We start from the raw sequence: 24,951 nt of genomic DNA, 5'->3' as shown, positions 1-24,951 counted from the left end.
TGCTTTAAGTGCAGTATCCTGGATCTATAATACAGCAATATGATCACAGAGACTCTTTCCTGCTTTATGTCTTGTTATTCTTGTGGCCATGAAAACCACCAGTGGTGTTGTTTAGTAAGTTGTTTCCTATGTTTGTATGTCCATCATGATTTCATTTCAAAAAGTCTTATCATCCTTATCATTCTGTTACAAAGATTGCTAAATCTATGACATTCAGTGAGCTTATAAAGATGACGATTTAATGGGTGAATTTCTCAGGTGAAAAGGACCATACAGGATACCAGATAGTCTCAGGTACAGAGATGTTTGTCAATCAATACGAAATAGCTGCTGTAATAGTAATGACTGTATGCTAACTAATAACTGAACACAATCCCTAATATTTATTCTGATTTAGGAAATAGAGTGTTTCTTAAGTGTAACAGCTTTAGAAAACCCATAGAAATCTTTCTCCTGAATTCACTGGATTACATACTACAGTTATTGTTAGTTATTGGAGGATACCATTAATTAGTTGATTTGGATTGGATTACCTGGTTTGCTGGGAAAGACAGACTTATTAGAAAGGTCAGTAATTTATACTACTACAAAAATTCTTTTGTTCAGCCCAGGAATGACCTAGTTTTGCCTTTTCTTTTATATCCCTATGAAACTCAGAGATGCAGAAAGTAGGGCAGAAGATACTGATGAGACATTTGCCCAAATAATGTGGTCAGTTGCTGTTACGTTATTAACTAAGTTCTTATTCAAGGAACCAGTTCTCAACCTAAAGTACTGTTGAGTGAGAGCATGTGCGCAAGCACAATAAACTGTTAAGAACAGATATTCCTATAAAAGGATTGACTTACAGTTTGGCTTACTTTTCATCTGATATTATTATTGGTGTGCAGATATGTTAAACTGATTGTTTTATGATGTTGAATGAACTCATTGTAGTCTGGTATTGAGATTGGTTGTAGACTGTGGAAGCGATAGCAAAGCATGAAAAAAATATTTTTTTATAATTACAGCAAACCAAAGCATTTCATATTCTTCCACTGCATATTTTGAAGTGAAAACATCTTTGTATTCTATGTCTCTTGTCAAAAATACGAAGCTTTAATATGTCAGTGCCGTCTATTCAAATGGAAAGAACCATTTAGATATTTTTTTCCTTTAGAGCCTCATCTTTTTCCAGTGCTGTAGCTGTTCCCCCTGGCAAGTTCCAGCCACATTCAAAATATTCAAATAAGATTGTCTGATAAAGTTGCCTGATCTCTTAGGTTTTTACTTATTTATAGGAAGAAATGTTTAAATGGTATTTAGAAGAAATAATTATACAGGGAGTACAAAATATATATTTCTTACTGGTATGTCTTCCCTCCCTCCAACCTGTTTTCATACTATAGGTCAGGACTTAACAGCTCTCAAGAGTGTCTGGCTGAATAGCAGCAGGCTTCTAAATCTCAAATCAAGTGCTCTTCAAAGCACCTTACTTCTCTTGAGATAAAAACTTGAGGCAGGTTTTTCTATCTGGCCTATTCATCAAGTATAGTCTACTGAATTGTTGACATTTCTAAACACTAAAGGGATTTTAAAGATCTTATTGCTCTAAAGAGACTTACTTGTAGTAGGGAATAAAGAAGTGAAATGAAAAAAATACTGACACATGAAAAGTACAAAACTAAATAGCTGCTAGAAACAGCTGAAAGCAAATAACTGTAATTTGACATATAGTTTCTGTACAAAACACATTTTTGATGCAGGAATATGCTCAAATGTTCAGCCCTTCCCCCCAACTTCCAGATAAACAGTAATGTTTATTTTAATCTCAATTAGTCACAAAAGTCTTGCATTTAATGTGATACTAGTTTCTGTCATTCATATTTAATATATTTGTTTCAGTTTACACTGGGTCCTACTGCCTTAGATAGACTCAATTTAAAAAGGAATTAGTGTGACCTGTCTTTTAACCTTTCCCCAGCAACTTCTTATTCTGTGCTTAAACTTCCTTTAAAGCATTGGTTTGCCAAAGGGTAGTCAACATGACCACTTGATCACCAGTGTGATTTTTATATTTTTTTGTATAAGCAATATCAATCACTGAATAAAAATATGCCACGGTATGTTTTCATACCAAAACAGGTTGATCCAATATTACAGATTTAAATTACACTTCAGAGATTTCTGAAGTCTTAAGATTATTTGGCAATAATATTACAAAAGGCTTTGTTAGCTGGAGTTTTAAACTGTAGCCCTTATGAGTCCTGGGGGATTAATACTGAAAATAAGAGATATTAAAATATTAATTTTATAGTGTCTACATCCTACCTGGGAGTTACAGGAACTGAACATACTTCCTATTTCAGTGCCAGTTTTTAGGGTAAGAAGACAATGATAAAATTTATTTTTTTTTCCCTCATCTGTCCTGGTTTTTGCCTTAGCGTGGAGCATCTGACAGTGGCATTTGCCATTGCAGAGCTGAAGTTTCTAGCTTGTGAAAAGCTGCAAACGTAAACAAACTGGTCATCTGTTTAGCAGCCTTGGTTTGTAAATGTGCAGAATTTTGTAAACTAGCAATACATTTATATACACTAGCAATAATTTGTGTTTCTCTACACATAATAATCCTGCAAGGCAGACTCAGAAAATACCTGTAGCAAAGAAGAACCTGTCCATGCATGAAAAGCAAAAGAGTTTTAAAAAAAAAAAAAAAAAAGATAAAAAGCTCCAGAAAATTAGTCTGCTTGAAACAGCTATTAAATTGTTCCTATCTCTGAAGCTTTACAAATGTGCTAATTGTTGTGTTCTGGTCATGTAATATGTTTCTGCAGGAAGTTAAGGCGCTTTCCTGTTGCCGAAGCCCTAGTGCCTCCCGGGGGAGGGACTGGCGGGCTGTGTAACATGGGGTAATGAATCTTCCCTTTGGGCAGCACGTGCTCCAGGTCTGAACGCCCAGAAATGCTTCACAGATGTGCTGGGCTGCCTAGCAATGGAAATTTTCTAATTCTAGCTGACCTAAAAAAGTAAATAGACTACTGAGCATAGGGCTACTCCCAGTATAAAACAACAGTACCCCCCCAGCTAGCATTTACATTTTGCACCCCTATGCACTCCTTCATAACCAGCAACTTGCCAAACCTGTGACACTGGTCTCTTGAAACAGAGGCATTCAGGCACATATTGTATGGGTGGTTTGCATTATGTAGTTGAATGTAGAACAATACTGCTCACACTGTCTCAGTGCTTTCTAGAGCAATGCTGCTTGCCTTGGAGCGATTCTGGAGGTAGACACACTGGCCATTATCAGTAACGCATATGCAGTCATCAGTAATGTGTACATTTGCATGTATAGTTACATATTGTGCTTGTGTTTGTACACACAACTCCAACTGAAGTATAGGAGGAAATCAGCATTGTCTATACAAAATCTAGAAAAACTGCTGAGGCAGCACTGGGGCACCCCACAGCTGGACTGGTCCAGAGTCTCAGAGCAGCTCCCATTTTCTTCATTAAACTCTAAATCTCACAGGATCTATAGAGACTAGATACTTGAAATCAATGGGAGCTTGTAGGCAATAATGTATTTTAGCAATAGCTGGCAGAACTATTCAGAAATAGCTGGCAGAACAGTTCCATTCAGAAATCTGTATTTCTGTTGTCCCTTTTTTGAGTTGGCAAATCAGGCATTGAAATGCACTTGTAATGGAGACTTGCCACTGCGAGTTACCTGTCTTGTAGCATAACCTTTCTGTGAAGTGTTGAAATCTATCTGGACAACTTTAGCAAGAGGCAGAATAAATTTTATCAGTTATTTATGTTTGTTGCACAACCCCAGATAAAATGGTGGTTTTTTAATGGATATATTAATGAGTTTCCTGAAATGTGACAAAATATGTAAACTGAGACAGAAGCTTGATAGATTACAGTGAACTTTAACAGATAGCTTTAGATGTGAACTCAAATATTTGGTTAGTTTCCCAGCTTAGCTGAAATTTTAGAGGGTGACAGTAACACTGTAATATGTTGGACCTTCTAGAACAGATGCTTCTGTCTCTGAATGCTATTTCTCCCTCCTCCTCACTTACACAGCTTTTGTTTGTACACACAGTGTCTCGAACACTTCTCAAGCTTCCCAGCAAAGAGACCCAAGTTGTTGTAGAGCAGCGTGGGCATTGCCAGCAACTCTGGAACATTTCCAGTGAGCCATCTGTGATTTGATATGAAATCCGTACTTTGTGGCACATTACAATGTCGTTTAAAGAAAGAGGAGATATAGTGGAGGCACTGACTCAGTGAGAAGCTTCATATAGTTGTAGGACTGAATTCCTCTCCTTGACCTTTTACACTCCAAGTTAAGAATTTAGTTTAAGCTAGTCATCCAGGTTTCCTGAATAATCAGCAGAGCTGGGCAAGCACTTACAAGGATGATTCATCTCATCCTAAGGATATAATATAGGTTAGACTGAATGGCTGACTTGTAGACAGCTGCAATTAAGTTGAATGAATCCATCAGGGAAGAGAATGTGACATTAACATTAGCATCCAGCCAGACTATCCTGAGAGCCCCAGAATTACTCAGACTTGCATCACAAGTCTCACACTCCTCTTACGTAAGCTCAAGGAGGAGAAATTCAGCAAAAAGAACAGATCTACAGGAGAAATGTTACCTGCTTTCTTTGGACATAGGCAATACCATCAGACTCATGAACTGCTATTGGAATTTAGAACACTATTTCCCTTCAGCATTTAGACAATGTATTCCAATCTCATTAGCACACCTAGATAATATATCTCCTCCTGCCCTCCATCTTTCCCTTCACTCCATCTTCTCTTCAGCCCTTTGTCACTTAATTTCTTCTCCCATGCTTGTTCTCTTTCACTTGCCTTTCTGTGCAATATTTTTTTTCAGTTAGAAGGAATAAAAAAAAGCTTTGGCATTAATACAGTATTTATATATCATGACATTTTTCCTTCTGCCTGGGTATTTTATCTTTCACTTCTTCCTTTTTACCCACTTTGTGTGTTCTGACTGTAAACTCTTCCAGACAGAGACAGTCTTTCAGTATGTCCTTGATAAGAGCTGATCAGTAAGTATTACAATGGTATGCTATGTAAGTATTTAGTGCAGTTCTGAGTGTAAGATAACCATGTAGTTCTCTGAATTTTGGATCAGACAAGCAGTTGAACAGCTGTAGTCCTTGGATAGCCTATAACGATCACTGATTAATCCAGCCCCCTTTATATAACACAGGGAGCTGCTTCATTATGCAGAGACTACGGTTATAATATAAAACGGGTCTGTTACTTGTATGTGTGATTTAAAGCACTCCGTGGTGCCAAACACTCAGCATTCTCAAGTGTCAGAGAAGGTAAATCTTCCTGATATATTTATCTTTCCCTTGTGTCCCTTCACATGTAGTATCGTCTTTAACACATCTTGGAGTTTTCCTTTGGAATTAAAGTGTCTGTTCAGTCAATTGTCTGTACTTTCTTTTCCTGTCACTGAAAAGTAGTGACTAATGCTGCACATGCAAAAACCCACCCATCTCTACTCACATGTTACTGGAACTTCTTCAGCCATCTGAAATCCCCTGGAGATTCATTTTACATAAACATGTACAGAACTGAATTTTATTGGTAGAAATATCACTGAAAGATTTTCACTTTGGAACAGCCAGTGTTTAAATAAACCAAGTTTTAAATTCAGACTCAGGAATTCAGATTTTAAGTACTTTGCGTAGTTTTCTGGTCAGAGAACAGAAACAGGACCATGTGGCATATCCAAACAAATTAGCACAGTTTGAATTTAATTGTCCTGGATATTATCATATCACTTCTGTAAAGCAGATCCACTGGGAAGCTGCACTGAAGAGGCACATATTAAGATTCAGCATTCTGAAATGTAAAATGGCTTTTACAAAATCTATCACAAAAAGAAGTGGGTTTATTAATGGTTCTTAATTTTGCCAGGTGTCTTTAAAGTCACTGTTTAAATAATCTCTTTGTAGTACTGGAAACCCACAACAAAACATCACTGTCCTGCAAATGAGGTGAAAGTGAGAATTACCCTGGTTTTATTTTCCATTCTGTAAGTGATGGAAAATAAGAGTTTTAGAATTGTGTTCAAGTATTTTAAGTATTATTAGCCATATATAAAAAATTATTTTCATATTAGCAATGTGTCCTTTAGCAGACAGACAGGGATATGTAGGTAGAAGTATATTTATCAGCTATTCTTAGTGGAAGAGCCGCCTCTCAACACCTGATGTTAACAATAATTAATTTTGACGTCTCAGATTATGCTTCACCTTAAAAAAAAAGAAATAGGAAATGCATATGGTAAATGTGCTTATTTTAACATGCGTTGATATAGTTGTGATTAGTTATAAGTCAATCACCGTTACCTGAAAAGTAGAAAAATTTAGAATGCTCTTTTTAAAAGTCAAGTCTTTTGTCTTTACAATCAGTTTAGAAAATGTATCCATTGCTGTAATTTAAAAATAGCAATGTGAATATAGCAGAACAAGAAGAAATTGAGTTCATGTCCATTATACAGAAAAATGGTTACTAATTGGTTTGTCTCCTGAATTTGTTAAAATCCTGAGAAAATTGTAACATGAACAGAAATCTAAGAGTTTCATAGTAAAAGAGTTTAAAAATAGTTTGCCTAAGACCTAAATGCAGTTATGGAAGGGTAGTTTGGCACCATTCTCTCCACAAGATAAATATTGTAGATTGTGAGACACTATCACTATCTGTGAACCAAATTTCAGGACTATTACAAGATTTCTGCCTGACATGTGTCTAGGCTGTCTGGAATAACTTTTCTAGTCCTTGCTGTGGGAACTTATAATGTCTTCAGTGGTAAAGAGCTTACTGTTTTGTCACTGAGAAGTGAATTTACATTAACTCAGAAGTATTTTTAGGTTTTGTGGCATTAATAAGAATTTTACCTCTTTTCGTAGCCATATTGTCAGATTTTTATATGAGTTGTTAGAAAGTTATGTCAACATAAGTGATATGTCACTCCAGTAGACTACATATCATATAAAAGAGAATTCATTTCATCATAATACACATATCGAGTGTCTCTCAATTGGCAAACTTGGCAAGAGAATAGGCCAAAACTTATAGTCACCTCCGTGTCAAATATTTGAATAGACTCTTCTCTGTAGAAGAAATTTAGTTTCATACCTGCACATCTTTGTGTTTATATTAAGCCCAAAAGTAATAGTTTGTTTTTGCCAAGAAGACCAGTTAGTTACTGTGCTTGATGATGACCTGTTAAGAAAGCAGTAAGGTCATTGACTATCAAAGCCAAGATGCTCCTGAAATGTGTATCTCTTAAGGAGTTTGTAACCATTTGGCAGCTACCTCAGTTAGAAATGCAAGATGTGACCTGTGGGGACATCAGGTAAATCGGGACCTCACCTCGTAAGCATATTGCTGTACCCTTGAAGCTGTGGCTCGGGGCACCGCAGAGAATCAGTGCCACGTGTTGCCATTATGTTGAAGGTATACCCAGTGTACCTGGCGAGCTCAGCCACCGCTGTTAAATCCTTCCCCCGCTGCCCAAATAAGAAGAGCAGAGCAGGTACAAAAAGGTAACTAGGGTCAGCCACCAGTGCTGGTGACTGCCAGACAGATCCAAGTCCACTGTCAAGCTGAGAAGTCAGAGCAGCAGGTCAGGATCATACCCGGCTCAGCACAGCAGTAGCACAGGAAAATGGCCAGGGCTGGAGCACAGCGCAGCTCCCCAGCAAAGTGGGGAGCACCTGGCAGGGCTTTGCTGGCTCCTTCTTGCACAGCTCTTTCTCACCCAGCAACCCAGTTTGGGGGTGCGCAGCTGCATTGTATCAGAGCTGGCTGTGAGCACGGGCAGCTAAAGCCTCCAGTTTGGGACAGTAGTCTGCACTGCAAAGATAAAGAGACAGCTTAGTGGCTGTGGAGTAATTTGGCATCCCTCCACTGGCTCCCTCTTTTCTTGAGATGTAAGTTGCTTGTTTTCTTTTCCAAAGGCCTCCGTGTCCTTTTCCCCAGCCTGCCTGTGAGACCTTATTCATTATCAGGAAATCTATTTCCAATCAGGTAATGGTGACAATCACTTGACAGTTTGATAATTTTCAAGCAAGTAATGGGGTTCTTCACTCTAAGAGGAGGTTTTATAAAGCTGCATTACCAATCTCCTGCTTTCTCCTTAAAACCCACCTTTTTTTTGTTACCTACAAAAATGCTGAGGTCTTTTCCTAGGTACTGTGATAATAGAAATAATTACTAGTAATTATAAATGAGTTAATAATAAAAAGACATAAAAGGGAAAACAATGCAAGGCGTGCACTATGGGCATCAGAAGCAGAAGAGGAAACAGTAACAGGAACTTGGCCTCTGTAACACGGACTGTTCCTGTTCTCTCTTGTGTGGGCTTTATGGTATGGCAAGAGTTCTGCTTCAAAGAGAAATAAGTAGGATATAAAGCTCCCCAACTAGGAGTCTGCATCTTTCATTTTCCCAACATTCCTAAAATTCTTCTCCCCACCCCCCTCTTCCCCCTAAACCAAATCCCTTCAGCTTTGGTGACTTCAGTCTTCGTGGAGTTGTAGCAAATGGAACTGGAAGGGATCTAGAGAGGTCATTAGCCCATCTCCCTGCCCCAAGGCAGGACTGCAGCCATATTATACTAATAAGCAATTTTTTTGGTCAAAGATCCAAATAAATGGAATCGTAAATATTTTTTTTTTTAAATTTAGTTTGGGGAAGTTTGGGCTCAGTTGTTAAAGTTTCATGTAGCTATTAGCAGAGTCACAAGGTTAACTTTAGTGGAATTACTTTAATATATGTCAAATTAAGAACAAACTGCCACCTCTTTTTTTATGAGATTCAATTATTTTGCATCACTATGTTATTATGTATTTGTTTGCTACAGTATTACACTTTAATAGCTACCAAAATATTACAATTATTTTGGAGTAATATGAAGAAGAATTACTTTGGGTTTAGATTTTTGCCAGTATATGTATATCTGCTTATCATATTCTTGCTAAGCATTTTTATACTTTTTATTGCTTAAAGCATTTTACAGAATATGTGATTTTAGTAGCCCTCAATTAATTTTATGAAATTTTGCTGTATCTTGAGTGTCTTCCACCTCAATTATTTCTGAGTATTTTAGCCAGTGTAAAAACAATCTGCACAGACACACATTTCCTCAAATCTGAAAAGTAATTATATGTTTATATCATGTAGGTGTAATACTGGATTTCACTAGTTGCCTCCACAATGCAGTGCCAGTCGATTCCTCAGAAGAATATGTGTAGCTTATGTGTATAGTTGTATAGTAATCAGTTCTTTAACATCATCTCTAACAGCTAGCTCTTTGTTTAACATGTCATTGGTTACCTTGGTTCAGTCATATGCTTTTTACTTTATTTTCAACCCCTTTTATAGTCAGTTAAAGCCTGCGTACTGTTTCTATGCATTTTGTAACCGAGGTATAATCAACATCAGGAGAGGTTGTTAGTAAAACTGCAGGTCAGGCCTCTTAATACTGAAGAGAGAAATAGTCTTACATTGGAAAGTCTGTTTTTTGGAATAAATCTGTAGAACAGTGCCCTTGATACAATCAGCTACACTGGCAAAAGCACTTGCTAGTATTTTTGTCTACTAGGGATTTTGTTTGTTTAAAAAAATAAATTACACCCCAACAAAATATACCAGCCCACTGAAAGTTCCTAGAATAGCCATGGCTTGGATCTTTACATCCCAGTCTTACAAGGCAGAGCAATGTCTGAAAACTGTCATCACTGTATTGGACTGATTGCTCCGTGTCCCTTCTGGCCTGTCATTTTACATATTCTTATCTTCCACTGGTACTGGGATTTTTTTTCCCCATGGAGAACAAATAAAGTAATTAGAAGTTTTCTTCAGGCAAAGGGAGGAGCAGAGGCAAGGTATGTAATAAGTTTTGTCTGAACTGTTTTCTTTCGTAATGCATGCCCTACAGCTGTGTGCTTAGCTGGGTTCGGTGTAATTGTTCCTAGCACCGCAAAGCCTTCGGGACCTGCCCGGAAGAGAGCAGGCGGGAAGCACCAGCACTCACATCATGCCCCTTCCCTAGCTATGCCTTGTACAGTAATAACCTTCTTCTGTAGCCAGTTATTTCTTAATCGAGTGAATGAAGCTTAGAGTCGGATTCTGAAGATCCTAAGTTTAAACCTTTCTGCCAGCCTGCATGGGTGAAAATAGTGATCATGTGATCATGTAATTAAACACACTATAATAACACAGATATACAATTAACTTTGCACAAAGGAAGTTTACTCCAGCATTCCCTAGTTTTTACACTGACAATCTTTACCTTTCTTTGATACAGGCTTTAAGAAATTATCACAAGGAGGGCAGTTGTAGGATCCTATTTTCACTTGCCTATTTACTTTTGCCAGACTATGACCATTTTCCCTTAAAATAATGTTGCCCTGCCAGCTTGCTGTGGACTACAGGAAGTTCTGTGTTTATCCACACAGTGGAATATTTTAGTGACAATCTTCAATTATTTAAAAGAGCAAATGAAAATACTCAATTTTGTGTCTAGCATTTATGTCAGGGACATGTTTCTGCTATCCTGTGAAAATTCACCTGTCTGGTCCAGGCACACTCCGTTCTGCATATTCAGCTCGACCCTTTTCCAGGGAGGTACCTGCTTTTCAGACCAGAGGGTGAGCCACTGCCTGTGCCCACACTCTGATCAGGGGACACCGGGGCAGAGGAGGGGAGCAGGGGCAGGACAGGGGGATGGAAAGCAGTGCCAGCAGGAGAAAGAAGGGCAGGTCAAGGTGGGAAGGGGAGGAGGACAAAATAGGGGATGAGGAAGACAAGGGGCTGAGACAAGGAAGGGTGGCCTGGTGCTGAATTTGGAGCTAGGCATTAGGAACGGGAGGAGGGGATGGAATATGGGCAGAAAAGGGCAAGAGAAACCCAAGACTGGCAGGAGTAGGAATGAAGAGCTTGGAAGTAGAAAGCTGAGACTGGCCAGGGCAGGGGCTGGGGAGTGCAGCTAACCAGAGAAAGGGCGTTTTTGTCATGAAGACCAGTTGCAGGCTGGGAGGCCCGGGCAACGAGAACTGGGATTGCTGATGTGAGCAAAATCAGCCTGATTCTTATCAGACTGATAAGAGAAAGAGAGATTGAAAGGGATGGAGGTCACAGCCTCAGAAATAGCAGAGAAGTCTGTCCACCAGAAAACATTTTGTCCTAAACTGGGACTTTAAATGTGATTGTTTCTCTGTGGTCAGCAGATATCTGTGAAAATGTCTGATCGTTCTGTAATGCTGGTGTTCAAAAAGGATCACAGCCTATTCATGCTATCACTTACTGCCTTAGTTCAAGTGACCGCAACGTCCCTATTGGTGCCAAAAATAAAGGCCTGTTGTTTAACCTGTGGATGTCTGTATAATGCCGTGCAATGAATTTCCAGTTTGTTTGTGGTTTAAAATTTAGAATATTTTTAATGGTGTTAAAATATCTAATAGGATTAATATTGACAGCCCTGTTTATATTTTTCAGCTGCACACAGAAGATGTAAGGAATGATATTATGAAATGCCTGTTCAGGCTTTATTCAGAGGTGGCGTGTTGTGTGTGCTGTGACTCAGATCTTAATGGCAGGATAATACTCAGTTGTTTGCAGAGGACCTAGTGTTGTTTATTGTTCAGAATACCTCTGATCTGAGGATGAATGTGGCATACACAGTGAAGTATGCTTCCTGGAGAACCAGCAATTTGTTGTAATGTTTGAAAATTGGGATTGTAGAGAGGGTGAGGATTGAAGGAGGGATGGTCTTGTAATTAAGACGATTGAAGAATATCATGAAAGGTATGATGTGTCTCTGCATATACCACTGAGCTTCTGTATGATCATGTCACTTCAACCCAGCATTTTTATTTCTATACTCTTATTTTGTGTCTCTTGCTTTCTGAGTGCCTGACTTGGGGTTCTTGAAGAAATTCTAAGCACTCACAGCTAAGCACTCACAGCTGCAAATGAAGTTAGCATTTGATCACATGAAACACTGTACAACACTAAACGTTCTGGAGAAGCAAGTCCTAAATGCCTCAGATTGTGTTTCTGAAATTAGTAGATACCTTTTGCCATGTGTATTATGTGCCTCAATTCCCTGTCCCTAAAATGAAGGTAACTTTGCTGCCTTATCTCACGAGAATATTGGGAAAATAACACAGTTGGTATTTGTGAAGCATTCAAGTGCTATATACTGACATGTGCTATTGAAAAGCCATTCTGTCTTCAGAACAAGGTTTGAATAGTGTACAATAAATAAGTCAGAAAAGTTCAGAGTAAACAGTGACAAGAAAACAAAATACTGAATAGCCAGTCACTAAATGAGCAGTGTGCATCCTCTTCACTGAATAAGATGGGGGAAGAATACATGCGTGTATAATGAAACACTGTATCATAACAAATATGTCTGTAAAAGCCTAATTCAGTCCCACCATCCAATCAGAGAATCTTTAATTTTTACTTTTCCTATCTGAGTCTTTGCAAATTTATGAATATTCTTCTATTTTATGTTTATAATGCATATTAGCAAACAAACACAGCATTGACTAAGAGGCTGTGTAAATACCAAAGATTTTTTTTCTTTTGACCACGCTTTAAGTCCAGGCCAGTGTGACAGGGTTTACAGTTGTTCCCTATCTGTGATATTAGTTAGTCCCTGCATATGATGAGTTTGCTGAGTCTCAGTTCTGTTTGCTCTTCATCACCTTGCTCTGAATCCATTTGGCAGACCAGGCAAAAGGGTCCATAATTGCAGGAGGAAGACAGCGATACTACATTTCCCACAGAGGAAGCTGCCCCTCCTGCTCCCCGGTGAGGGCAGATAGGTGAGGACAGTGAGTGGGAGAAGGTTGGAGTAGTTCACTCGTCTCTCCACCTCCCACATACCAGATACCCTGTACCCTGCTGGCAGAGTACTGTACACTTTTTTGGAAAGAAAATGTGACTGAAAGATCTGTCAAGTGCTCCCCTGCACTTCCAGGCTTTTCCTCATCCTTCATTTTGCAGTGGTTGCAATCCAAGTGGTACACTGGCTCTTTCCTAGGGAACGTTTTTCTTGGCAGACAAACAAGATAGGCACATGCCCTAGTTTATATTGTATTGATGCAGAAATGAGGCATCACGGAGCACAGTTCACATCCACAGCCATGCTTAACCTTCTTAGGAATAAGGGAAAAACTAAGTGAAGGATACCATACCACAGCCCTGATTTATTACAGTGAAAGGTAAGAGCTGCATAGTTATTAAATGGTATACGTGGGGAGTGGGTTTTGATACATAAATTGTGCTTCATAGGCAAAGTGCTACAAATAAATACACACATTTTTCCTATTTCAACACTGAGGTATGTCATCTCACCCTGGGCACAGGCTTTCCTACTGCACATGCATTACTTTAAACATTTCCTTCCCTTGGAGAAGACAACAACCCCGCACACATTCTCCTCCCTGTACTGCCCACAACCAGGAGTGGCCGGTGGTGGGAAGCACTTTGCAGCACCTCTCAAGTTATGCCTAATTGCACAGTCTCAAAACCAGCAATGAATTGAACAGTCAGCCTGCTGTAAATACAGATAATTCTTACGCTTTTTAATTGAATTCTTATCCTACAAAAGTTGCAAAGGAATTGAATAAAAGGCAGCTGTATTTGCGTCTTGTGATAAAAGCAAAAACATAGCAAAAGCAGAGAATAAGGATAGTCCACACCGCCTCCTAATATAGTGTTGCAGCCATTACTGTTACTCTGTTCCCTTCAGAAGCATGTGCATTTTAAAAGAAGAGCCACACAGTTTAGCCTTTGCCTACTAAATCTTTCAAGAAATGCGCTACTTCCTTGATACCAGTTTCATAAATTATTGCACTGTGTAGAAGATGCTCAACTGTCTCATCTGACCAGCTTTCAGTACCTCACTGTGCCCAAAAGTGAGCCAGTAATTAACCGAGTAAAGCCTCAGTTTTACATTCATTTTCACCTTACTTGACAAAAACTAAATGGTAATGTCATGTCCTTTATATATCTCCAGTGTAAAAGATCCTTGGAGAGTTGAAATATTTTTGTCATAGTTGCAAAATAAGGTGTATTATGCAAGACCTGTGTGCTTGTGGATAACAGTATAACCTGTGTCTCAGTTTCCTCATCTGTAAACTGGATGTAATGTTCCTACAACTCACACGGGATGCTAAGGTTTGATTATCATATGTGATTGCCTTAATCAAATGCAACTACTATCACTGCTTGGTTTTATTAACAATTATCAGTAGAATATTAAGAAGAAACATTTAGCACAATGATGCTGTAACCAGGGTGAGCCCTCTCCATCTTTAGACCATCACATCATTTATTTTCAGACCCTGCCACAAAGTATGCATGTTTGAAATAAAACTATACTTATATTGTAATGCTATAGAAATGAAAGGATTTGATGTAGGCGTTGACATACAGGCAAAACACTTGGTTTTAGAAGAAAAATGCCTGTAGATATCATTAAATACCTTGAGCAAATTTTCTGTTTAGAAAATTTTCATGAGGAAAAAAATCTATTCCAATTTAGAGTATCTAATATATTGAAAACATACAAAACTGTTTCCAGGTCAGCCTAAAAGAGTGTCTGGGAAGTGTTTTATTTGTGTGAGTAAACATTGATCAGTCAGGAAAAAGACTGCATTTTGAAATATGCTATGGAAAGTAAATTCTACTGCAATTATTCTTTTTTTTCCCCTCCCTGTTTTTTCCTCTCTCTTTTCTCTCTCTCCCCATCTCTCTCTCCCTCTCCCTCCTGAAAATCTCCTGCCACAGCGACTGCATTTGCCTCCAGACTTGTCAGACACAGTGAGCCGCACAAGCAAACAGGATCTGGCAGAATCCGCCAAACTGCTGAGCTCAGGATGTGGTGCTATGGCCATCGGCAAGAAGCACCTGGACTTCTAGTGATTTCTACTTAGCAGTTTCACTCAGATTTATATGACACTCTAATTATGAGTGTTAATGACTTATGTAAATATTTTTCTTAATGATTTGACCCAGCGGTCTTTAAAAATACATGTTATCATATGGTTCCTTCTTTTTTTTTTTTTGTTCTGGTTTCTTTGTACTAATTTTGGGCTTGTTTGGATTTTGCTTTTTGTTAAAGCTTGTGTTATGTTCGGTCCTGCCATTGTTCTGCTTGACTGGAAACATACAGTATTTTGTTTCTTTCCTTAAAATATGAAAAATACTCTTATCCTTTCGTTTCTAGACTTTTTTACATTAAAAATAAAGGGATATTTTTCCCAATGGAATTTTTATATACGTACATTTAATATTTTGTATGAATAATAAGTTAAGTTGGGTGGTTTATTGAAATAAAGGAATGAAACTAAGCAATTCATTGTCATGTGTTATTTGGAAAGGAAACTACACAGTTATGGTTTTAAAAACATTAATTTTTGTAATTGAAATATCATTCTTAAATTTCAGGAAATATTTACATTAGTTTATTAAATATGTAATAATAACTTTAAACTATATGAGGTAGTTTTTATTCTAATATGCCAGTAGTTACGAATGGTTGTTTTTTGAATCAGAATATATTCTAGATAATTACTTTGCCTTATGGCTTACTACATGCATTAAAATGCACTTGAATGGAATTTACTAACCATAGAGAAAAGAATTGATTTCCTTATGTAGTTCAAAACAGTAATCCTAAACAATTCAAGTCAGCACTATGAAATTATGTCAACAGACGTAATTCAAGATTGAAATTCAAACCGACAGCTACATTAATGCTAGAAAACCAGAAGAGTGCATGTGAGCTCGGGGAAGGATATCACAGCATGCTGGTCTAAAGCAGGGAAGAATATACAAGTAATTCAGGCTTCTGTACCCTCACATATATAATTTGCGAACTTCTAACTGTTTTGTATGTATCTCTGTGTATATCTTATCAAACAAAAGAACGGTGAAGCAAAGCTGACCTGTAAATTAAAGTGGTTTGCATTCTTTCTTCTGAGGCTGACTTCCATTTTGAAAGGTAATATCTTCTTCTCTGCAGAACTTCCAAGCCACCCAGCTGTAAGATTGCATTACAGTTTCAAAATTTAGTCTTTATTATAGTGTATTACATGGCTGGAGTGAAACTGACTCTTCAAAGAACATGTTAATAGGCTGCAATAATGGTAACTTATTTTGATGGGTTTGGAACCAAGAGTTGGTTTAAGTGGTTTGCTTTTTTTTTTCTGCAATCCAGGTTCTACTTTATTTTTTTCTTGACAACACTGTGTAAAACAAAGACATAGCTTTTAAAACTGTCTAACTAATATGATGAATGTCAATCACTTAAAAAACTCCACTGTAGCATAAACACATACTGTATACAGCTTTTATTCTGAATTAGAATAATTGAATCAATGACAGTGATTTGCCAGGATGTCAAATCTATCCATCATATCCTGTCACTACCAGTTTATTTTTTGTGATCAAAATCAAAAAAGACTACTATTTTGTCATCAGCTATTTCATTAGTAGTAACAATCAGGTTTTCTCTTCTATATTTTTTAGATATGCCTGTTATATTTTTTATTTCTAAAGACACAAATCCTTTTTAAATCTTTTCAAAATAAAGTTTCAGAACTGAACTGTCAGTTTAATAAAGCAAAAAGACATCTACTTTCCTGTGCCAATATATTTAAAATATTATCATTGATGTCTCAAACATTTTTCTTTTTGTATTATGTGTAACATTGAATGGAAGTTCTCGTTAGATATTTAATTGTGCCTTTTGAAAGCATGAAATAATTTAAATACTTAAGATAAAGTGATTTTTAACAAAGGTGAAGTTTTACATACTACGTCTTTTTAATGTAAATAACACAAAACACACTATTCCTTTGTGAAATATAAAGTCAGAAGACATAAATTGCTGCCAATGTACTTAAATAGGTCATTGACTTAACATACAGGGGAGAAAATATCATGAAAGTCACAGTCAGTTTCTAGTTAACATATTCACTGAAAATCGTTAGCAAGTAGCATGCGTATTCCACATATGTATATGTGTGTCCTATGCATTTATAAGACTTCAATTTCAAAAACTCTGGTAGGTTAATATTAAAGCTGACAAATATTTTGAACAATAAAGGGAACTCCTTCTGCAAATCTGGATTAATTTTTTTTCTGAGTCCCTAAACATGCTTAATAAAGTAAGTGTTAGAGTATACAGATGTACAGTGTTGTTTACCTAAGGCAAAAACATGGAGCAAAATTTCTCTTCATTTCTTCCAAAATATCGTATCAGTTACAACAGCATATGACAGTGACTTGGCTAATCCAGTAAACTGGTAAGTGAAATAATGCTACGTACGTGCTGCTTGATAGTATGGATATATGGTAGACATAGTGTAGTTTTCATTTTTTGCACCATTTTTGACGTGGGTAGCAGGAGAAGTGCTTACATGGTGATTTTCTGTGACTTTTCCCCATAACCACTCTGTGACTGTCAAGCTCCTGTGTACAAAACATCCTTTGGTTCTTTCTTCTCTTGATTTGAAGACAAATATTTAACTAAGGGGTACAGCTCAGGTAATCGAAGAATGGGTGCAGCCTCTTTTGACAGGCTGTTGCAGTGTGCTACCAGCTTCTTTTTGCATCCTCAGAGCTCCCTTGTTGGTTTGGATGGAAAATCTGTGTGATCCTTACTTGTGCTCAGAGGGCTCTTTTCCACAAAGATTGCGGTACAAGATCTTTTTGTTTGTTGCGATTTTTTAAGTAGAACTTCCTACTTTTAAACAGGCTACAAACTGAAACCACCAAACTCAGCAGGGAAACAATAGATTCATCCCAGTGAAGACATTCCCAATTCAGCACGAGAACCTGATCTTTACAGAATTGTGACACACAGTCAAGAAAGCAGTAATGAAATTTAAAATGTTGTGTCTTTAACATGTCAAATAAGAATTCTTTATATAATTTCTGTTGTGTTGAGGTTTTCAAAATATAAGTATTTAGAATATGAGAAGAATATTATGATAGATTAGGTCTTTTTCTGTGTTTATAAAGAAATTTCAAAAGCAATTTCAAGATACAGCTGAATTAAATTTTCTGTAACAGTAACTAAAAGTATCTGAAAGTAGGCATTCAGCTACTTCAGATTTGACACATATGGTAGTACACCACTGGTTTTGTCTTTAAACTTAATATAAACTAGTGATGTTGTTCCAAACACCGCTTTTGAAAAGTGCAGAAGTCTAACTTACGAAAATCCTTTACTATGCCAATATTGGAAAGTGAGCTATTAATCAAGTTTTTCTGAAACCACAAGGTTGTAACACATCCCTTTAAAAATGTATGTGTATTACACACACAAAGACACACACACACACATATTAAACCAGTATTTCTCCAGGACTGTGTATTAGAATTTAATAACATGTTCTTCTTTTCCCTGTGCTGGAGAAACATCATCCATAACTACAGAGCGCAACAGAAATAGGAAAGATGCTTTTATGCCTTTAAGAGGTGGTGGAAGCAAGTACTATCCCCCATGACATCCCTTGGGGGTTTTATTTTCTCTTGTGAGCTACCTGAGTGCAAAGCCTATGCTTCTTTTTTTTAAAATCACACTGAGCACATGATGGTGCTTATTCAATAATAAATGTACCTGTGTAAAAAAAGAATGAAAGTGAATCTTCTTCATCTTAAGAAAAAAGGGGGCTTGAATGGAGGAAAAAAAAGAAAAATTTCACCACCATTTTTTTTCATTTTCTAGTCTGATGTAAGCAAATGTTAGGCTCTTTTTTTTTTTTTTCTAAAAACAGATCATTAATACAGTGGATGCCTACATCTGTATATCAGCATCTGAATAGATAGACAGATTTTTCAGGAGTGTTGATTATCAAGCATCCCGGAGCATCTGCTGAAAACTTGGCTGCTTATTTAAATTCCACCTTTAAACAATTCTGAAAGTTATTAGGCACATCAAACTATTTACAGACCTTTTGTCTATATGAAAATGAAGACATCTTTTGTGCTTTCTACATTTTATTGCACATGGATTTTCTGGTGCTGTAGAGTTTAATCTAAAAAATCTTCCAGAGAAGTCAGTGATGGTTTAGACCAGGAGGAAGCTGGTAGGATTAGGTCCCATGGATCTTTTTTAAAATGTTAGATCTAGAGAATTTGTAGCTGCATATTCCTCTATGAAAAAATGTATTTTAAAGTCTTCTGGCATTGAAGGTAAATGTTAAATCCAAAATGCAGCAAGAATCAAAAAAAGTCTTCTCTCTGTGCTGGCAGAGTTTGAGTCTAAATGCTCAAGTCCTCAGAATGCTTTCAGCACTTACAGCATCAGAGGTATTCTCTTAAAAGTCTTGAAACAGGTGAATTTTGGTGCACTCTCAGATACTTTTTTTGGAGTCAGGTTAAAGCAAACTCACTAAAGCAAGCTCTTGCTGAAATTTCATGGGACTAGACTTACAGAACAGAAGTGAGGTCTGGTTTGGGTTTAGGTATGAGATCAAGCAGTTTTCAGTGCCAATATTTTGGGAAAGCATATTGTGCAGAGAAAAAGCTGTAAACTTGTTCAAAATACGTTGCTTGAGTGAGACTTTTCTGCAGTTCTTAGCATGTATTTATTTATATTTTCAAAGTATCCCAGAGCTACTCCTCATAGACCGGGACTATTTTGTGCAGGACATCATTCTTGGCCTGGGACTTGCACAGCTGCAAAACAAATTTGCCTTCCTGACCTATTTTAAATCAATAGGACAGGGATGAGGACTATCAGGACTTGATGCCAGTTCTAGCCCCATCATCTTCAGCTAGCAGCCATAGCTGGAAGCTGCATCTCCACCGCTTGATTCCTGACCAGGGAAGTTTTAATGGGTCCATTTCCTCTCCGGGCACATTGAACTTCTATATGGATCCAGCAGATGAACTGGTCAGACAACAGATGGACATCTGCTATCCATCGTGTATAAAGAAACTCCTGCCACCAGCATGGCCTTGCACTTGGAAAAGCTAAACTAATGAATAAAGCTGAACTCAGTCAAGACCAGATAGAGAGTGACACGTGGAGGAAAGCGTTTGGAAGAATTCTCCAGCATGGTGACATTTCCATTTATGGTGCTTCCCAGCCTACATCCAGGATAGCTCAGCAATTTTGGAAAATTAGCTGAGTGAGGAGGAGTTTGACAGTACGCTCTTGGAGACAGTGGAGTAGCAAGTCCATCTGTGTGGGAGATTGAGCCTTCCCAAAACTAGTTCTTCCCAACTAGCAAAGGGTCATAGATAGGGAGCTCCAAACATACACCATCGATACGCCAGCTTCAGACAAGCAAATAAAACTTTATCACAACAAAACACCGGGAAAGAGGCTGGAAGCCCAAGCAGTATGGTAGGTAGGCACAATTACTTCACGCATGACAGAGAGTACAGCAGAAAGACACAGTAAAAGAATATATGCAAGGAGCAAGGGGGGTTCATTTAGCAGTCCTTGTCTATAGAAGAGTGAAATTTTAAATATGTCCTTGCACAAACAGGTGTAAATCAACAACGGTTGACACAGAGCAACTGAGTTATAACTCAGAAAAATCATCAGACCCAACAGAAGCTTAGTTTGCGTAAGAATCAAAGGGTTTGAATGTATATTTTGCAAAGTAACAGCGTTGACTTAAATTCAGAGAAATCAAAGTGGACAACTTGCTTCTTTAAAAGCAAAAAGAATATCGAACTTAAATGACTGGATTTTTATTTAATCCAGTCTGACAGAGGGAGTTTTAAAAATAAATAAACCCTCCCCTGCAGTATTTGAAACACAAAGCTGCAAACTATAGACTCTGAATAGGAATCCAACTTTGCAGAGAGAAATGTAAAGGGTAAAACATAAACAGTTACAGGGAGAAATATACATTTTCTTTGCTTATGATAAGTTAACATATTTATTGTAACAACCTGAAGGTGTTTATCTGCTGTATGCAGTTCCATATAAATCAGAGTCCTTCTGTTGCTCTATATGTAATTTCTATGGAATAACTGTTTATAAACTTCTCAAAATCCATTGGCATAGGCCTGACCTGAAGGAGGTTATCTGTCAATCTACAGACTCCTCTGGTGCAGCTGGAAAAGCTTGTATGTCCCGGGAGAGGAAGAACTGCAATTCACAACCCTCCCCGGTTTTAGCTGCTGGAGTGTACGTGAGGTCTGTCAGGTGCCTGGAGGCAATTGCAACCTCTGCTGGAGGATTTCATGCAACTTACAGCTCCTGTCAGCACCTGAAGGTAACAAGGATCCTTCTGGGTTGCTCACAAAACCTCTGCTCACCATCTGACCCAGCTGCAATGCAACTTAGGAGGTCAGGCTCTAGCACCTGAGAAACCATAGACCTCTACCAGCCCAGCAAAAACAGTATCGTGGTCTTTTATGGGGGCAAAGCAGCTCCAGCACACAGCCCACTGGCATCAGATGGGCATTTTCACCTTTGCCCCCTTCAAAATCATGATCGTCTCACCAGAGATATTCCCTGGTGGGACATTACCTAGGGGGAGGAAGAGAACAGTACAGAAGGCCCTGAAATTTTCACTGTACTAAAACATAGTCATGAGAGGTTCACAGTGAAACCTAAGGGAAAGCATGTTGCATAGGGACTTTTCTCTAAAGGGCCATCTTCAAAAGAAACAACAGGGATTCTGGCAGCTGGAGGTTTTATGAAAATCTGTCACACATCAGCTGTATGTGTTGAAAGACTGATCAAATGGTTTCATTCCTTTGAGGTTTCACTTCTACAGCTGCTACGAAAACACCTTCATCTTCCACACAATCACTGTTGAAAACTATCTTAGGATAGTAAACTATCCCAAGTAAACTACCCTAAGTAACTGTCTGCTTATACATTGGGTTTTTCTTTCTTTACATCTAAGATATATTAGAGGATGAATTAATTTAAAATATATCCTAAAGCAAGGAAGTTGCCAACCTGGCCCCTATCCAAACAGTACTATCTTTACTACCACGCATCTCATGCAGATTGCTCCATTTTCTGCTACTTTCTCTAAGAGCTACTAAACAGATAACACATGTGAGAGACTTACCTAACATCATTCTCTAGCAGTAGTCCAAAGGGAGCTATGTTCCATGCTTTGCTTTCCACCCAAAGAGGAGGAACATTTCTTCTGCCTTTACCACACTGAGCAGGACAGAGGCTTCAAGGGTCCCTGCACACTTCAGCCAGAGACACGCTCCCATGGCTGCCTTCTCTCCACAGCAAGACACATAAATACTCACCATCTGAACAAGACCAAACAGCCATCACAGGCTCTACTCTCACATTTGTAATTCATATGCCTATTTCTAATGGGAGGGGGGGGGGGAGGAGGGGGATTGTATTTGGGTATTTGTAGGTGCTAATCACACTTTTGATTAGAAACAGGGCTGCAGGAGCTCATTAAGCAAGCAGGTGTCTTGTCAAAGAAGTTATTTAAAAAGAAGATGCTACACCATTCCTGTAAGGCAGAAGAGCCTTATCAGCTGCATGTGGAGCAATGCTCAGCTGCTGAAGCTGAGGACAAGAGCAAATGGAAACAAACTGAAAAAAAAAAAAAAAAAAGAAAAAAGAATTATACATTTTCAGTTTTCCTAGTGCTGTTTATACCATGGAAATTCAGAACAAATTTAAACCTTAGTATAACTCTAAACCTGCACATATTACCCAGAGAAAATGAGATAATATATTTTAGTCAGTAATACCAGAAAAAACAATTAAAAAAAAAAAAAAAGCTAGACACCTTTGGCCATAGAAGGTGAAGGAAATAGGACTACCAATGCCTGGAAAGCCTGAGGGAGATGATTCTTTGCAGGTTGTTCTTTGCAACTGCAATCTTGCCCCCAGAGATAAATCCCATGTTAGGCTGCCTAAAGTAAACCAGCCTATGGGAACATTTTGCTCAGTTTATGAATAAAAACATAGCCAAAAAGAAGTGGTGAAATCCCCTTTCTGTGTTACAGCCTGGGTGAGAAAGCAGCTCTTTCTGCCTTCTGGAGCAGGGCACATGCTGACTTGTGCTTACCTTTTAAAAACAATTAAAGCCAGTAGCTGCACGGTGCAAGGCAATTCCAACACGTATGTCACCGCATGCATGTCTGCTTCGCCATCAGCATGTATGGCTCATCATCTGTCTGCTCTGAACAATAACTGTTAGGTTAGCAGCCTTTTCACTTGTAAATGTAAATATTGTATCTAGAACACAATATTTGAAATACAAAATACAGTGTTATTAAGACAGCACTCACACATCAATTCTTGTGTGACTATAATTTGTGAAATGCCTTAGGAGGGGCTTATAAATAAAGTATAAGGTGTTATTATGAAATACATTTTAACCAAATGCACAGAAATGCCTCATTCCTATTGAAATCAATAGCAAAACTCCCACTAATTTCAGTGGTAAAAAGAGGAGACCCTTGGAAATCACTGTTACACTGAGCAATACATTACAGCAGATTTCAGTCTTCATAAGTAATACAGCTCTAGAAGAAAGGGGTTGAAAATGGGTGTTAGAGGCTGTCCAGAACATGCTAAAGATTTTCATTTCCCATTTAGGTGCTGGCAGCAGCGGCTGGCCAGGCAGCACGTCCCCACGCAGCCGCACGCCACCCCCTCGCCCATTGCAGCAGCGCTCCAAGGCCGGCTGGGCGCTGGGGCTGCTCCAGGGCCTCGCCTGGCCCCCGGCGAGCAAGCGGGAGCTGGCACGGGTGCTCAGGCGTGGGAGCCCTGGCGCCCTCACCCCCTCACCCCAACCCACCCTGGGGAAAAGGCTCCTGACGGGGCTGTGGACACGACGTGCAGTGCGAGGCTGCCTGTAACCCGCAGAGCCCCCAGCACGCACGGCGGCAGCTCTTCAAGGCAGGCAACGCTCTGGGGACTAAATGCCCCAACTTCTTCCTGATGTGCAGCCAGCCAGGGACTTTTCCCCGCCGACCTCCCTCCATAGGGCACGATAACAAGCCAGTGAGCCAGAAATGTCTCCTCTCCGCTGCGGCTAGCTAGCCTGTCATCAAAATAAGCTCAAGGTTCATCCGCACACGCAACTGCTTTATAGCATTGCTGCAACTGCAGAGGTGCGGGGCTGCGAAAGGCTGCAGCCCCGAGCACAACCTGCCCTGAAGAAGGCTTCAGAAGGGCTGTACAGGGCTGGCGATGGCTCGATTGAGGCCACCAGTGGCTGGACCGCAGGCGGTGGAGCTGCACGGCCAGGAAAACCCAGGAAGAGCAGGGAAGAGCTACGGGGAGCTGCATCTGCCCGCGTATCGGCACCTGCAGAAACAGCAACCACGGCACAAAAGCTCTCGGGGAAGGAAGGGATGGGAAGCTCATTTCCATTCCTGGTTGAGCAGAAGTTGGCGTTTAGATAGCAAATTACATTAGTAGGTATAAACACACTAAGTGGCTATGTAAATGCTGGGTTTGTACCTGTAATTGATTGTTCCCAGAATCAATTTAGCTATGCGAGAGGGGACCTGCCTGTTGTGGTGTTTAATGCAATCTATCCATATCTTATAAATATATAATCTGCATGTGCATGTCTGATAAAACTATGTATAAATTTTTAAAAATCCATGTTTCATTAATATTTGCCAATGGATGGCTTCCAGGTAATTAAAACTACTTAATGCTGGTATAACAAATATACTTACAACTGACCAGTATCAATTAAAAAGAAAGATTTTAATCTATTGTTTTTGCACATTTTGGCTTGCTTTGGGCTCTTGATTCTATTAACTATCATCTCATGCTTTGAGGGAAGCTGCTCTTTGTCCCTAAAAGATTCAAAGTTTACGTGCATTTAATCTTGTCTGCAGCATTGTGACTACCTCAGCACCACAACTCTTACTCCAAGTTTACAGTGAAGTGTTATCTGCAGTGACAAA

The 24,951-nt window shown here is 38.8% G+C and overlaps 1 protein-coding gene across 2 annotated transcripts in view; it reads left to right on the top strand.

Annotated features, from left to right (window-relative positions):
- The window catches only part of ELP4 (elongator acetyltransferase complex subunit 4), a 148,767-nt gene extending 133,357 nt beyond the window's left edge, over positions 1-15,410 (top strand). For both annotated transcript variants that reach the window (XM_074841999.1, XM_074842000.1), the window contains one exon: positions 14,848-15,410. In XM_074841999.1, coding sequence (XP_074698100.1) covers positions 14,848-14,979 — 132 coding nt within the window. In that variant the 3' untranslated portion in view covers positions 14,980-15,410. The remainder of the gene's footprint in view (positions 1-14,847) is intronic.
- Positions 15,411-24,951: the final 9,541 nt, after the last annotated feature.

The sequence above is a fragment of the Strix aluco genome, chromosome 16 (assembly GCF_031877795.1).
Source record: "Strix aluco isolate bStrAlu1 chromosome 16, bStrAlu1.hap1, whole genome shotgun sequence".
Lineage (NCBI taxonomy): Eukaryota > Metazoa > Chordata > Aves > Strigiformes > Strigidae > Strix > Strix aluco.
Note: the sequence above shows the minus strand (reverse complement) of the source record. Positions and strands in the feature narration are given on the sequence as shown.